This window comes from Rhinatrema bivittatum, chromosome 6 (assembly GCF_901001135.1).
Source record: "Rhinatrema bivittatum chromosome 6, aRhiBiv1.1, whole genome shotgun sequence".
Lineage (NCBI taxonomy): Eukaryota > Metazoa > Chordata > Amphibia > Gymnophiona > Rhinatrematidae > Rhinatrema > Rhinatrema bivittatum.
Window position 1 is genome coordinate 317,985,785 of NC_042620.1, and position 16,358 is coordinate 318,002,142.

The following is a 16,358-nucleotide window of genomic DNA, read 5'->3' on the forward strand; positions in this document are numbered from 1 at the left end:
CAGTCTCAGATTTAGGGACGAGCGTGTATTCACCAGAATCTACCCTGGAGAGGTGTTTCTGTTCTTCCTAGGCATGGAGGCATTCCGCTGGCAAATTCTGATTATGAGCCTCTTTGTCTCCAGCTATGGTGAGTACAAGCTGTAATTATGTGACACTGCTTCCCGTCACACAAATGGCATGAAATTTTAGAGATGTATAAGGAAAGTTGTTTGTTTATTTTGATGTTATTTTTTGTTTCTTGATTTGTTTGTTGTTTGCTTTATTGAGTTTCAATTATTTTATTTATTAATTTAAACTGATTTAGAGCTTGGCAGGTTACAAAAAGCATTCATAATAATCACATAAATTAAAACAATCCCCGGTTCACTATCCTCCCTCCCTTTCCTGCCTCATCCCCTGTTTACTCTGTCCCACCCTCCCTTCCCCATCCCCAGTTCACTATGTCCCTCTCTCCCTTCCCTGCATCCCCCATTTACTCTGTTCTTCCCTCTTTCTCCCTATACTGTATCATTTCCTCCTTCCCAGTCTCCAGTAGGTTCAATCCCTTCCTTTTCCCTGCTGCAATCCCAGAGTCACTCCCTCTGTACCCCTCCGAAACCCCTCACCTAATCATAGGACTTTCAAAACTGCTCGCATGTGCCCACATCCACGGCTATATGGGACACGGTATTTTACTACTGTATTTTATCATCTGTGTACAAATGGTATCTGCAGGTTATAAAATACAAGTACATATGTGTGCACATATGCTCGCATACATAAAACCCGCGAGCCATGCAAGTTCAGACTTATCCAGAAAAGTAATGGTACTTATTTGGATAAACTTCAATTTATGCAGCTAAGTAGTGGCACTTAGCCGGATAAGTCTGAAAAGCACTACTTGTCTGTCTAATAAGCACTTTTTTAATTTATCCAGGTATGCAAGATAGCCAGATAAGTCTAAAACAAAAGCACTATTTATCTGGATAAGTTCAAATTTGGCCATCTAAGTAGCAGCAAAGGTGCTACTTAGCCTGCTAAGTCAGAATTTGGCCAAATATGAGTGCAAAATTGATATACATGTGTATTTTCACTTTGAATTTTAAGAGGATTCGTGCAAAGATTTAACTTGCGTTAATTAGATGCATTTTTTCCCTGTAAGTTGGCTTTTAAATGCATACTTCAGGGGATTTTCTTATGTGCGAGTGGCAATGAGATAACCAGTTTTACCATTTAGTCTACCAGTTCACCCAGTCCATCTGCAGATCATCGAGACTTTCCTGGCTCTTCAGCCTGAAGTCCTTCCCCCACCAAGTCATTTTCACTTTTGAGATGTTCATGATCACTTACACCAGATATTGAGCAGAAGTAAATATGCACAAGTGAAAGACTCACGCACGTCACTTTGGCAGGCTGTAAAATAGCAACTTGTGCGTGCAAATGTTGGACCCTACCCAGAACGCCCCATGGCCCGCTCCCTTTTTCGCACGCGCAAATAACCTCACAGTCCCCGGTATATGCACTCCATGAAGTTAGCATGGGGCACATTTAAAACTAATTGGAGAAAGTTCTTTTTTACTCAACGCACAATTAAACTCTGGAATTTGTTGCCGGAGAATGTGGTTAGTGCAGTTAGTATAGCTGTGTTTAAAAAAGGATTGGATAAGTTCTTGGAGGAGAAGTCCATTACCTGCTATTAAGTTCACTTAGAGAATAGCCACTGCCATTAGCAATGGTAACATGGAATAGACTTAGTTTTTGGGTACTTGCCAGGTTCTTATGGCCTGGATTGGCCACTGTTGGAAACAGGATGCTGGGCTTGATAGACCCTTGGTCTGACCCAGTATGGCATTTTCTTATGTTCTTATGTTCTTATGCACGTATGTTTTATATGCATGCATCTTTTAACAAATTAACTCACGGTTAACAGAAGGAGGAGTTGGGCAGCCTTGCAGCACCTGCTTCTCCTCCCCTGCTGGTATTCCAATGCTTCAAGCTGTTATTTCTGTGACATTGAAATAAACATTGTAACCTTCAGTTGCTTTTGACAGTCATAACTTCTTTTGTAAGGCTTCAACTGTTCCGGCAGATTTTATATGCGTATCTCATGACGATGCTGTGGTCTCCTCTCTCCCCAAGGTCTCTGTTCAGCTGTTTGTGCTGTAGTCATACTTTTGCTATCTGAGGTTACTACTACCTCCTCCCCAGTAGCCTCTCTTTAGGTGTTTGTGCTGAATTCATACTTTGATTCTGTCAGAGTCAGGGCCGATGCTTCCACTAGGCAAACTAGGCATTCACCTAGAGCACCAACATTTTTGGGGCGGCAAAAAATTTCCAGCGCAAGGTCCAGGGGGTTGCTGTGCCAGAGCCAATACTGCCAAAGAAGGGTGCACCATGCTGGAGCCAGTGGAAGCGTTGGGCTGGAGCTACCGCCAATAGGTAAATTGGGGGGAGGGGGGAATGGCTGAAGGTTCGCCTAGGGTGCCAAAACTTCTTACACCGGTGCTGGTCTGTTGCTGCTACCGCCTCAATCTGCAGCAACTAACCCATGTGAAAAGTTGTTTAGAGAGCAGAACCAGAATATATATTCCTTCAGAAGAAGGGGGCATCATCACTGTAGAACAGTCTGGCTATTTCCTCTCTCTGCTTTTTTGATACTCTGGAAGAAGAAGTCAGGAAGGGGAAGCTTGCATTGCTGCTGCATGTGCTGAGAGCTGGTTCTTCTGCCTAGGGTAGAATATTTTGAGGGGGTGGCAAACTTCCGGGAAACCTCCAAATGCCACTTACCCACTTTTAAGGTATGCTGGGTAGATTTTAAAACTGGGTGGGTCTGTGGGGGGGGGGGGGGTTGTAGACAGAGGGTATTGGATAGATGAGTGGTGGAGAAAGAGAGAGGAATCTGGGAAGGTAGAGGGTGGAGGGTGGAGAAAGAGGATGCTGGACACACCAAAAAGAGGGCAAAGAGGTTGGGGTGATGCTGGAGAGCTGAGCAGGGAGTGAAGAGGCGAAAGAGGAGGATGCTGCGGAGGAGGAGGAGAAATGCTGGCCAGAGGGACAGAAGAAAAGATATTAGGCAGTGTGGATAGTGAGCAAAAGGAGGGGAATGAAGGACTTGGCAGAAGGTAAAAGGAGTATGACAGATAGATGCTGAGGAGTAGTAAATCACCTGGACCGGATGGTATATACCACAGAGTTCTGAAGGAACTAAAAAATGAAATTTCAGACCTATTAGTAAAAATTTGTAACTTATCATTAAAATCATCGATTGTACCTGAAGACTGGAGGATAGCAAATGTAACCCCAATATTTAAAAAGGGCTCCAGGGGCGATCCGGGAAACTACAGAACGGTTAGCCTGACTTCAGTGCCAGGAAAAATAGTGGAAAGTGTTCTAAACATCAAAATCACAGAACATATAGAAAGACATAGTTTAATGGAACAAAGTCAGCATGGCTTTACCCAAGGCAAGTCTTGCCTCACAAATCTGATCCACTTTTTTGAAGGAGTTAAACATGGTAACATGGAATAGACTTAGTTTTTGGGTACTTGCCAGGTTCTTATGGCCTGGATTGGCCACTGTTGGAAAAAGGATGCTGGGCTTGATGGACCCTTGGTCTGACCCAGTATGGCATGTTCTTATGTTCTTATATGCTGAGCGGGACAAGAGAAGGGGGATGTTGTGCCAGAGTTGCTATCGATAGGCAGGAGTATAAGGAGAAAGGCACAAGAATGAAGCTCGCCTAATATTCTTGCAAAGGTCCTCCATGCAGTGTACCTGTTCTATAGAGGGGCAGTGTGTGACTGCATCTGTGTGTGTGTGTGTGTGTATATATGTGGGTGTGTGTGTCTGTGTGTGTGAGTGCACATATGTGTGTGTAGCTTGCACTCCCGCTGCATGTGCAGTACCTGTCTTGTAAAGGGGCAATTTTGAGTACATGCGTGTGTGTGGCTTGTACTCCCATTGCATGTGCTGTAACTGTTCTGTGATGGGGCAATCGTGAGTGTGTGTATGTGTGTGTGTATAGCTTGCACTCTTGCTGTATGTGCTATACCTGTTCCGTGATGAGACAGTGTGTGACTTTGTGTGTGTGTGTTTGTAGCTTGCACTCTCGGTGCATGTGTTGCACCTGTTCCGTGATGAGACAGTGTGTGACTTTGTGTGTGTGTGTTTGTAACTTGCACCCTCACTGTATGTGCTGTACCTGTTCTGTGATGGGACAATGTATGGTAGGGGGGGGGGGGGAGGCTTGCACTGCTGCTGTCTGTGCTGCACCTGTTCTATGAGGGAGGTTCAGTTCTCTGAATATACTGACCCAATGTTTGTAGCTTTCTAACATATCTGATGTATTCCCATTTTCTTTCTTCATGCCAAATTTAGTGACTTGACATCCCTTTTTTGATATTATTGTGCCCACAAACAGATGGACAGATGGAAATTGAACCCTTATATATAATTCTTTCCAAGGTTCTTTATGTTAAAAAGCATAAAAACAGATTCTAATTCCTACATTATTTTTGCAGCGGAGCCTAACTTGGTTGTCAGAGAAGAGATTGACGGTCAATGGGGAGATTCTGGCATCATTCCATGTACCTATGCACCCTCGCCTGAGTATGTAGAAGAGACGGTTGTTTGGTATTTTAGTGGGAACGCGATCCTACGATTGGTAGACTCTGTGCCACATACTTTAGTGAATAAATATAGAGAGAGGATCAGTCTCTCCAGGAGCCATCCAGGTGATGTCTCCCTCAGAATCAATGACCTGCAAATGATGGACAAGGGCCAGTACACATGTGAGGTGGTGTGGAGGTCGAAGCAAAGCAATGACCAGATTCAGGAGGACGCAATCACTAAACTAAATGTCATTAAAGGTCAGCATCACTGTCGTTACTGTTTCCTCTTTTATTGTTAATCTTTAGAGATAATAGAGATTTGTCTAATGTGAACATGAATCTCAGCACCAATTCATATCCCAGTGTTTAAGAGAGAGGATGTAGACTGGGTCAGGAAGAACATTAGGATGAGCTTTGATCTCTGTAGAGCAGTTGGGGTCATCTCTGTCTGTCTGCCCCATGCTGTAGGACATGGCGCAAAGAGTAGAAGACTACCTTGAAAGGTCCCTCCAACTGCAGAAGGGTGAGAGCAGAATATACTCAGAGGATAAAGCTTGAGAGCCAGCACATGGCAGATATGCAGCTCAGATTGTATACTCATACTGTGATTATTCTGGATACCCCATAAAATAGTTCCCTACCCTGTAATCGTACTCTGCTTAATCACACAAGCCCATACTGTTCACTCGCTACTGAACTGCATAACACTACTCTAAGGATGTGCTGACAAAAATTTTTCATTTAGGTTTCTTCTTTTTGTTTTGTTTTTTTTTTCATTTCATTGTTTCATTGTTAGCACTCACTAAAACCTGTTTAGTGTGTGGGCAATCATGTTAGTATGTGTTACTCATTTTAGCATACACTAAAATGTCCAAACATTTGAGTTTCAAAGTGCTATACACAAAGAGGTAGATTTTTTAAAAGTACGCCCACGCGTACTTTTCTTCGCGCACCCGGCGCAAACAAAAGTACCCTGGATTTTAATATATACGCGCCTAGACGCGCATATCTTTTAAAAACCGGGGTTGGCGCGCGTAAGGCTGCGCAAAATCAGCAGCCTGCATGCCGAGTCATGCAGCCTGCCTCCATTCCCTCTGAGGCCGCTCGGAAATCAGAGCGGCTTCGGAGGGAACTCTTTCCAGCGCCCCCCACCTTCCCCCCCCCCTTCCCCTACCTAACCCACCCCCCTACCTTTATTATAAAAGTTATGCCTGCCCGAGTTCCCCAGGGGCGGAACCACGCCCCTGGCACCGCCCCCAGAATGCCCTGATGATGCGCCGCTGTGACACACCCCCGGCACACCCCGACACGCCCCCCCCAGGAAAGTCCCGGGACTTGCGCACATCCCGGGGCTTGCGCGTGCTGCTGAGCCTATGCAACATAGGCTCGGCGCGCCCAGGGGGTGGAAGGGGCAGCTTTTTGGGGGTTACATGCGTATCTTACGCACGTAACCCTTTGAAAATCTGCCCCATAGAGGTTAATATTCACCATGACTTAGCCAGTTAAGTTCTGCCTTAGTCAGCTAAGTGGCGCTAGTCAGCCACACTCATTGGCTGCTATCTAGCTAGCAGTTTTATACAGCTAAACTGATTCTGGGGGCATTTAGAGCGGATCTACCTATGTGGCTAATTTATCCAGAGAAGTCCCGATACTCAGCCTTCTCTGGCTTAGTAAGCAGGATAAGACTAGGACAGCTATTTGGTTGTTCTATAGTTAGCCAGATAACGTTATCCAGCTAACTGACTATCCCGACCAAGTTAACCAGATAAGTTTATCTGAGCAACTGGCTCAGCCGGACAGCAGCTGAATATTGGCCTCATAGAAAACCCTGTTTATGTACCGTATGTAAAATAAATCACACTTTGAAAATCATGCAGGGATTCTATGTGCTAAACCCAATGTTGCACATAGTTTGCCCACAGTGGAAGGAAGCATTCTGGGAGTCACAGCTGGGTCTTTCAGTTTTCAAAAGTATTGCATGTAAACCTACATGGGAGCAAGTTTAGCTTTGGGCACATGTGTGTCCTGCGAACCCATGAATTTTCCAAGTCATGTGCATAAGTCTGCTTTGAAAATATGGGCTCTAGTGCTATAGACATAGTTATAAAATTACCCTCCCTGTGTGACCTGAAATAATTAACATGCACTGCTAAATGAAATGAATAAGAGCACATACACAGCACATATGCAGGCAAACGGCGCATGCTCTGTAATTGTACCGCAGATATTTCATTAAATGTAAACACTTCCACGTGAAACATAAACTTAGTGGTGAAAGGGTCCTGATCACTGTCAATATTTCTTACTCCAGGGCTATATTTTCAGCTGCTTGTAATACATTTACCTAGCAAATGAGGAGTCAATACCACTTCTTCATTATTTTGCATCCCAAGTGAGAGATAGGATGAGCTACAGTCTAGGGGGAGGGGATACAGAGAAGGCAGGAATGCTTATTTAATGATTCTGCTTAACGGATGGACTTTTTCCACCATCATGTTTCTATGATAATAGTTAAAATATCAGTGACGTCAACTGCAAAGAAACCCATGATCGAGGTGACCAGCACACAAGGGCCTGGACCTACAGAAGGTAGAGTAACAGGAGAAGCTGTGAACTCAGCGACTGTGGGGGAGGGCAGGGAGCAGGACAGATAGGGAGACCTATTTAATGAGTCTATGAAGATGGGTGGGAAGGGAGTTGTGTGTGTTTTTATGAGGGGTCTTTGTCGAGGTATTTATGTATAGGGGGACATAGATGTGTTTTTTAGGGGATATGGCTGTGTGTGCAGGTAGGAATGTGTTTTGTAGGGTTGTGGTAGGGATTGAATGTGGGGTGCATTGGGGTATGTATGAATATGGTGGTGTGGGCCAGGTTTCGGGATATGGGGATCTCTGTGTATGTTGACTGTGGGGGGGATGGATGTGTGTTAGGTTGGATGGATCTTTGTGTGTGGGGGGTGTGGTGGGTTGTGTATTTCTGGGGGGTATGGCTCTGAGTAGATAGGGTGTTGTATGGGTATAAGGGAGTGTAGATGAAGGCATTAGGGCAGGGGGATATAGGTGTGGGATGGGTGCATGTGGAAGGAGTATATTTGAGGTGTGTGTGGGAGAGGGAATGAGTGAATTAAGAAGCATAATGGGAAGCGGCTTTGAAGGCACCCTTCAGTACCTTCTTTGACCAGCTACATCAGTTTGTTTCCCTATCTCTGTTTCTGTGGGTAGTGTATAGATGTGACTATATTTGCATTTGCTGGGCTAAAGTGTGTGTAATGTCTCTGTTGCTCTGGAGCAAAGTTGTGGAAGGGTGAAATGGGGTTTTAGTATGGAGCACTGATAAAATTCTTCGCCTGTAACTGGAGATTATTTGGAGGCTTGATTCTCCAAATATACTGACTCAAAATTTCTAGTTTTCAAACCAGTCTGAGGTATTCATATTTTCTTGCTTCCTGCCAAATTTGGAGGGCAATATTCAGCCATTATCTGGCAGAACAAGTTAGCCAGATAGTTGTCAGTATTGTCCAGCTAACTGAGCTAGATAAGGCTGAAAATTGGCACTTATCCGGCTGTTAGCTGGATGAATAGTTTCATCCCAGAACATCCCATCCCACCCCTCACTTATCGGCTAACTGTTTCACAGGATAAAGAGCCAGCTAAGTGGAGCCTGCTCAGCAAGGTCAAATGTTCAGACAGAGCCACTTAGCTGTCCAAACGGCACCAGGTATCGAGCTCTTGGTGAATTTCTGACCCATTTTTTGGAACGTTATTGTGCATTCTTTTGCAGTTTGTGTGCACAGCACACAATGATGAAATACATCAAGAAGGCCATTAAAATCTCATCATCCTAAGAATAATGCAAAACTGGTTTCTCTAGGTGGGCAGGTAATCTGCATGCTGGAGCAAAGCCAGATCATTTGATAATTTACGTGGTGGGATGGGATTACTCTGTAGCAAGTGGCACACACCCCCATCTTGCTTCAGGCTCCATTAATTTGAGGTGACACAAGGAAGAATACTTGACATGTGAGATCCAAGGAGTATCTCAGCAGTTTGCTCTGTGAGCTGGGGTGGAGAAGGAGAAAACAGCAGACAGGGGGAAACATGAAGCAGGAGCAATATCAATATTACTCAATCATTGCCCTCCCCCAGCTCAGTCAGAAGGAAGACAGCATAAGGACTCAGTCTGGCCAACTGATTCTGGCAATTGTATAAATGTTATACTTTGTAACTGTCCCTTCCTTTCTAGACCTAGGTCTTAGGTGGGGTTGCCTAAGGAATATAAGCTGCAGTCGGTTTTATAATAACGTTAATGGAATATGGTAGTAGTTTTATTCTGTCCTTTTATATAATTATACAAATGTTGTGGTTATATTTGGTTATGCTACAGCCAGATGGGTAGATGGATACTGAACCCTCATACTGTATATAATTATTTCATGATTCTTTATGTTAGAAAGTATAAAAACAGATTCTAGCATACCCCAAGTTCTAATTCCTACATTATTTTTGCAATGGAACCTAATTTGGTTGTCAGAGAAGAGTTTGACGGTCAATGGGGAAATTCTTGCATCATTCCATGTACCTATGCACCCTCGCCTGAGTATGTAGAAGAGACGGTTGTTTGGTATTTTAGTGGGAAAGTGATCCTACGATTGGTAGACTGTGCCACGTACTTTAGTCGATAAATATAGAGAGAGGATCAGTCTCGCCAGGAGCCACCCAGGTGATGTCTCCCTCAGAATCAAGGACCTGCAAATGATGGACAAGGGCCAGTACACATGTGAGGTGGTGTGGAGGTCGAAGCAAAGCAATGATCAGATTCAGAAAGACGAGATCAGTAAAAAACTAAATGTCATTAAAGGTCAGCACCACTATTGTAACTGCTTCCTCTTTTATTGTTAACCTTTACGGGTAAGAGAGATCTGTCTAATGTGAACATGAATCTCGGCATCATTCATTTCCCAGTGTTTAAGAGAGAGGATGTAGACTGGGTCATTAAAACATTAGGATGAGTTTTGATCCCTGTAGAGCACTTGGGGTCATCTGTCTGTCTGTCTGCCCCATGCTGTAGGACATGGCGCAGAGAGTAGAAGACTACACTGAAAGGCCCCTCCAACTGTGGAAAGGTGAGAGCAGAATATATTCAGAGGATAAAGCTTGAGAGCCAGCACATGGCAGATATGCAGCTCAGATTGCATACTGACATTAATCACACGCTAATTATGGTGCAAATACCCCATAAAATAGTTCCCTATTATATAATCGTACTATATACTTAATCACACAAGTCCATACTGTTCATTTTCTGCTGAACTGCATTACAAATACATGGCAGACTTGCAACCACACGGTGGATGTAGATATTTCATTAACTGACAATGTTTCCACCCTAAACTGAATAACTTAGAGAGATGAAAGGGCCCTAAATATGTTGGTTTTTTTTATCAGTTCAGGTATTTTTACTTACAAGTCTATATTTTCAGCTGATTGTACTTTTACCTAGACAATGAGGAGTCCGAGTCAGTACCACCTGTTCATCATATTGCTAACCCAAGTGAGAGGATGAGCTGGAATCTAGGGAGAGGGGGTGCAGGAAAGGCAGGAATGCTTATTTAACGATTCTATGAAGGCTAATACTATTTTAAATGAAATGAGACTGATTGATAGTGATCATAGTTTGGATGTAGAGCTGAGCAGTTGGTGTGGATGGCAGAGTAGATAGGCCAGATGGTCTTTTTCTGTAATCATATTCCTCTGTTTCTATGATAATTGTTAAACTTTATTGCAGTGGCATTAACTACCAAGAAACCAATGATCGAGGTGACCAGCGCACGAAGGCCAGGATCTACAGAAGGTAGAGTAACAGGAGAGATGTCCATGAATCAGAGATATTCAGTCTGAGATTACAGAGCGCCATGTGGCACTCTTATACTCCTTCATTGTAGAAACAGAGCAGTACTGGGCTGGCAAGGTTCACCAATGACATCCCCTGGCCATCTAATAGTCCTGCAATAATATTCAGTTCTATAGATTACTGTTGTTCTCTGAACCAGTTCAACCATCTTCTGGCTAAGTCATGAAGCACCAGATGCCATAGAAAATAAATTCTGTTACTAGAATGATTTGAGGTATGGAGCACACCGAAAACTTGTGATGTTACAAATTTATGGCAATAATAAATACACAGAGGGGCCGATACATCAAAACATGCATAAACAAAATGCGTCCATTAGGAACGCACGTGTTTTGAACGCGCGCACAATCTGTCATCGTTAACCTGGATGCAATATTTAAATGAATCAAAAGCGCATGAAAAAGGTGTGCATTGATCAAAACAGAGCGTTCGTAGTGCCATACATTTTATTGAATTGAACTTCCAATATTGCATCGCAAGTGCGATGTGTGTATGCATATATCTGTCAAAAAGGCTTTTGTCAACTGTAATACAATAATTACATTTTTAAATTTAAAAAGTAAGGATATTTTAACTAAAAGCAATATTTGAAACCAGCTTTGCTCCCCCAATGTGACATCAGCATGCACTCATAATCCTATCTGTAAGGTATATAAATCGCTGCCCGAGGCAAGCTTTCCTTTTGTGCTGAGTTCAATTGGGCCTGAACTTGCCATAGACTGATGTGAACTGGTCCCCTGAATTCATGCGATTTTTGCTTCAATTTCTTCATTTTCCAAAGGTAAGAGATGGTTGCTGTCTGCTTATTTGTATATCTGCAGACTTGTTCATTGTTTTTTTTTTTCATGTTATATTTTACTTTTTGTTGGCGTGGAGGAGCAATTGTACGTCTTGAAGGTGTTTTCAACACTCAATTCTCGGACGCCGATTGGTTGAATTGTTCACAAATGGGGTCTTGTTTATCAACATCTGATTCCTGTATGTCCACTTTAACATAAGAATGATGGACAGGCGGCCTCTGGGCGCTAACATTCTTATCCAGCTTTTTGAGTGCTCTTGCATTCTGGCCCCTGGAAATCGATTTAGCAACACCCAAGTCTTGGAGTCGATCCGTGAAGGTGTTATCGACACTCAATTCTCGAATGTCAATTATTTAATTAATTAATTTATTTATAATCTTTTATATACCGACGAACGTTGGGAACATCTCATCGGTTCACAGTAAACAAAATGCAGCTAACGAGCTTTACAGAGAACAATGAACAATCACAATTAGTAGAACATCCACAAATGCGGTCTTTTTTATTGACGGCCAATTCCTGGATGTCCACTTTAACATTTGAATAGTGGGCAGGCAACTTCCGGGTGCTAACATTCGTATCCAGCTTTTTGAACGTCCTTGCATTCCGGCCGCGGAAATCACTTTAGCGACGCGCAACTCTTGGATGTTGATTTCAAGTCCAGGCCTTGTGTGTCAGTATAATACCCTTTAAAGGACCCTACAGGCATATAAAAATTGGTTGTCTGTAAACAAGACTTTTTTTAACAGATGCCAATTCATGTATGCTGAACAGTTGGATTTTGGCGCCTTTAAAGCCCGCTTTTTTCCTGCTTCCAAGGGAGCCATTATAATTCCAATGATTGGCTGTCTTATGTTCTTATGAGTCCCTTTTTCTTATCTGTCCATGCTCTCTGGGAGGCCTGTATCTTTGTTCTTATGATAGTCTGTTTTCCTATCTGTCCAAGCTATCTGGGAGGCCTTTGTATTTGTCCTTGCTATAATAGTCTCTTTTTCTATCTGTCTGTGCTCTCTGGGAGTCCTTTTTCTCTCTATCCATGCTCTCTAGGAGGCCTGTGTCTTTGTTGTTCTTATAATAGCCTGTTTTCCTATCTGTCCTATCTGTTTTCTTATGAATCATTGCTCTTTTTGAAATCGCCAATAACAGGTATACAATACTTTTGTTCCCTGTGTCTGTTTTAGCAGCAACAAGTGAAATGGAGAACAATGGTCACAATGCTGATGGCCAAGTGGACAGACAGCTCAATGGAGGAAAACAAAATTTGTTTCAGGATGATAAACAGGCAGCTGCGCAGGAAGAGCAGGCAGGCCCCAGTGGTTTCCAACATCCACTGAAGCATGTACATGATGTGCGCTTCTCCGATGAGGAGAAGGAGCAGCTGTGCCGGAACGTCTGCTAGAACTACAGAGTGCTCTTCAAATCCAAGTGTTTCGCATTGACCAAGCAGCAAATCTGGACACAGAATGCATGAGAGGTCAGTCTCCAGGGGGTCAAGACACGGGATGTGAAGCAGTTTCATCACGGCTGGCGTGACACCCGCAGGGAGGTTAAAGAGGTGGCAAAATTGCGGCTTCACGAAAAAGGACAGGTGGTGGACCTGCTTGCACTCTGACGTTGACTCCCCTGGAGGAGCTGATCCTGTCAACTCTGTGTTGCAACCATCAGTCTCAGACGGCTTCAACCTCTGTGCCTCACCTTTCTTCCTTCTCTCTCCTCAAGCCTTGGGAAGATGGCTTCTGCCACATCTTCATGCCGCTCTCTCCGGTGTCCCCGGATCGGCAACGGTGATGGTGTTCGCCATGATTTTCCTGAGGGCCTCCTAGGGTGCATGCGTGCACGCCACCCACGTCTTTATCCACATCATGGCGGGAACCTCGGGGGCGTCCCCTCCAAGTGACATCATCACACCCTGGTATTTAGCCTGCCCTTCGTTTGCTAACAATCTGAGTTAGCAAGGGTTGGATTGCATCCAGTCTAAGCTGCTCTGCCGCTTCCCAGCTGCCGCAGGAAGCTCTCTCTGCCCTTCGGGGTATTTCTTTACTAACCTGGGTACCCGCTCCTCAGGGGCCCTTCTGCTCTATTTCAGGTACCTATCTTGGGATACCGGGTACTCGCTCCTCGAGCGCCTCCTCTCCCTAATCTGGTGCCTGCCTCTTAACAACTTCTGCCTGCCAGGACCTTCAACAATACAGCTTTCTGCTTCAGTGAGTACTAATCCTTTCAGTCTGTCTCACCTTCAGCTTCAGTGCTCTGTGTCTACATCCAGGACCTGTCCCTGCTACGTTGCGCTGCCTATCACCTACTCGAGTGTGAGACTGGTCTCCTCTGCTGAGGACCCCTGGACTACTTCACTGGGTTTCCTTCACTGCTGCCCGCTCCCCGGGTAGTACCATCGAGCTGTACAATAAATACAACTTCTCTGTGTCTGCATTATAGAATCTAGCCTAGTACTGCGGTTCCTCACGGGGCTGCTCCCCGTGGGAGTGGCCATCATCGCAGTACCCAAGAATCCACTCCAACACCTCATAACCATAACACTCTGAGCCAAGAGGTGGTGGATGGAATGTCCTCACCCGACGGGTGTGACTCAGGGTGACCAGAAGGTACAGTTTTCGAACTGACTACCGTGTTTGCATTGTTTATTTCTTTTTTGGGTGCTTGGGTGGTTAACAAAACTAATTATTGACCATCTTATCTTTTCCTGCAGCTGCAGCATCGAACAATGTGACCACTCAAAAAGATGGTATGGAAGGAGATTCAGACTCTCCTTCCATGCCGGAATTCATGTTCCTGGACATTTCTGATGAGCACCCTCCCACTGAGAGCTAATTGGTTGAGGAGAACCAGCGTGAGGAAGAGAGGACACTAACCCTGCAGGAGGACACCCTGGAAACACAGTTGGTGGAGACTACAGAGGCTCCAGTAGAGAAGCAGGAGGAAGTGGTTGGCATGCCCATGATTTGCCTGGATGAGCTGGCCAACAATATGGTGACTGACCTGATTGCATGGCAGCAGGGTCACAACACTACTGTTGCGGAGTTTTGGACTGCAGTCCACTCGGTTCTCCAGCAAATGCAGAGTGAGAATGCTGAATTCATGACCAATAGGACCTCCCTGGTGGGCCAACTGATGATGGCCATGCAGAACTTATCAAAAGCCTTCAGGTCACTGAACCCACAGTGGCACTTTTCTACTTCTTACTTTTTCCAATAAAATAGTTGTGTGTATTTTTACAGGCTGCAATGTCTCTCATTATTCCAATGTTTTATAGTTGTCTGTTTCATACCGTCATATATTTTATTTAGCTAGGATGAAGTGTTTCCCCAAGCGTGGGAAGCCTGCAAAGAAAAACACAGGAGATAGTGGCACAACCTATCGAGGAGCCACTTTATTGTAGTAGAAGGTTCCCTTTCCCATTATCACTTTTCTTCCCTTTTCTTCCCTCTTCCCCAACCCCTAGACATCATTGCCATCTTCATTATCTTGCCTCTCGCCTGGTATCTTCATCTGCCTCCCTTCCCAATCCTCACCTGACCCTGGCATGATCATTGTCATCATCCTCTCCCCCTACCTCTTCCCACTCCATCGTATTTTTGCCCTTGCACATTATAGGGCCACCACTGGAGGCTGGTGCTGGTCGTAATAGTTAGAGAGCCAACAGGACAAGCAACAAATGTTGAAATCTTTATTATTATTAACTAATATATATAAAAATATTTACAAAAAATTATATATTTCAAAAAAAAGACGGGGATTGGTATGGAAGGCAGGGATTGTGTTGATGTCCCTGGGGGATGAGGTGGAGTGTCACTGGCAGGGCAGCAGAGGCCCACTTGTGTGTTAGTATGTGTCTGTATGTAAGAAAGTTTGTGTGCCTGCTGCTGTGAGCATAAAATTGATAGGCTTTTTTGCATCAAAAAAGTAGTGCTCACAATATAATGAAACCAAAAATGTTTGCACACAGCAACCCAACCCTTAGAGGGAACAATGCTTGTGAGTGCCTATATGTTTGTGTGTGTGTGTGTGTGTGTGTGTGTCAGAGAGAGAGTGTACATGAGAGTGAACCTATGTGAGAATGTGTTTGTGAGAGAGAAAATGAATATGTAGGTTAGTGTGCGTGTGTGTATTAGAGACAGAGAATAAAATGTTCCTGAACATACACAGGTCAGTCCAGACCAGTGGGTTGTGCATTCCTACCAGCAGATGGAGTCAGAGAACAAGAACTTAAGAACATAAGAACATAAGAAAATGCCATACTGGGTCAGACCAAGGGTCCATCAAGCCCAGCATCCTGTTTCCAACAGTGGCCAGTCCAGGCCATAAGAACCTGGCAAGTGCCCCAAAACTAAGTCTATTCCATGTTACCATTGCTAATGCCAGTGGCTATTCTCTAGGTGAACTTAATAGCAGGTAATGGATTTCTCCTCCAAGAACTTATCCAATCCTTTTTTAAACACAGTTATACTAACTGCACTAACCACATCCTCTGGCAACAAATTCCAGAGTTTAATTGTGCGTTGAGTAAAAAAGAACTTTCTCCGATGTGCCACATGCTAACTTCATGGAGTGCCCCCTAGTCTTTCTATTATCCGAAAGAGTAAATAACCTATTCACATCGACCCTTTCTAGACCTCTCATGATTTTAAACACCTCTATCATGTCCCCCCTCAGTCGTCTCTTCTCCAAGCTGAAAAGTCCTAACCTCTTTAGTGTTTCCTCATAGGGGAGCTGTTCCATTCCCCTTATCATTTTGGTAGCCCTTCTCTGTACCTTCTCCATCGCAATTATATATCTTTTGAGATGCGGCGACCAGAATTGTACACAGTATTCAAGTTGCGGTCTCACCATGGAGCTACATAACAAGTGCCACCTGCAGTCCCTCAGTATTTCTCTGACTCCAGTAAATGGTAGAGATGCAAACCTGCAGTCAGTCAGTTAAAAAAAAAAAAAAAAGGTTATTAGGGAAAGGTATTTTTCCTAGGATAGGCTAATTTGTACTTAGTAGTGTAGCTTCCTGAGCTGTTAGGCACCTTCATGGGCCATCCCTCAGTTGAAGCC

General features: G+C 44.1%; 1 protein-coding gene across 1 annotated transcript in view; it reads left to right on the forward strand.

Moving 5' to 3' along the window:
• LOC115094466 overlaps positions 1 to 16,358 on the forward strand; it is a 51,988-nt gene continuing 35,630 nt past the window's right edge. Inside the window, exons 1-4 of the mRNA XM_029607553.1 lie at positions 1 to 128; positions 4,501 to 4,848; positions 7,102 to 7,179; positions 10,375 to 10,440. Of these exons, the coding sequence (XP_029463413.1) occupies positions 74 to 128; positions 4,501 to 4,848; positions 7,102 to 7,179; positions 10,375 to 10,440 (547 nt within the window). The 5' untranslated portion in view covers positions 1 to 73. The remainder of the gene's footprint in view (positions 129 to 4,500; positions 4,849 to 7,101; positions 7,180 to 10,374; positions 10,441 to 16,358) is intronic.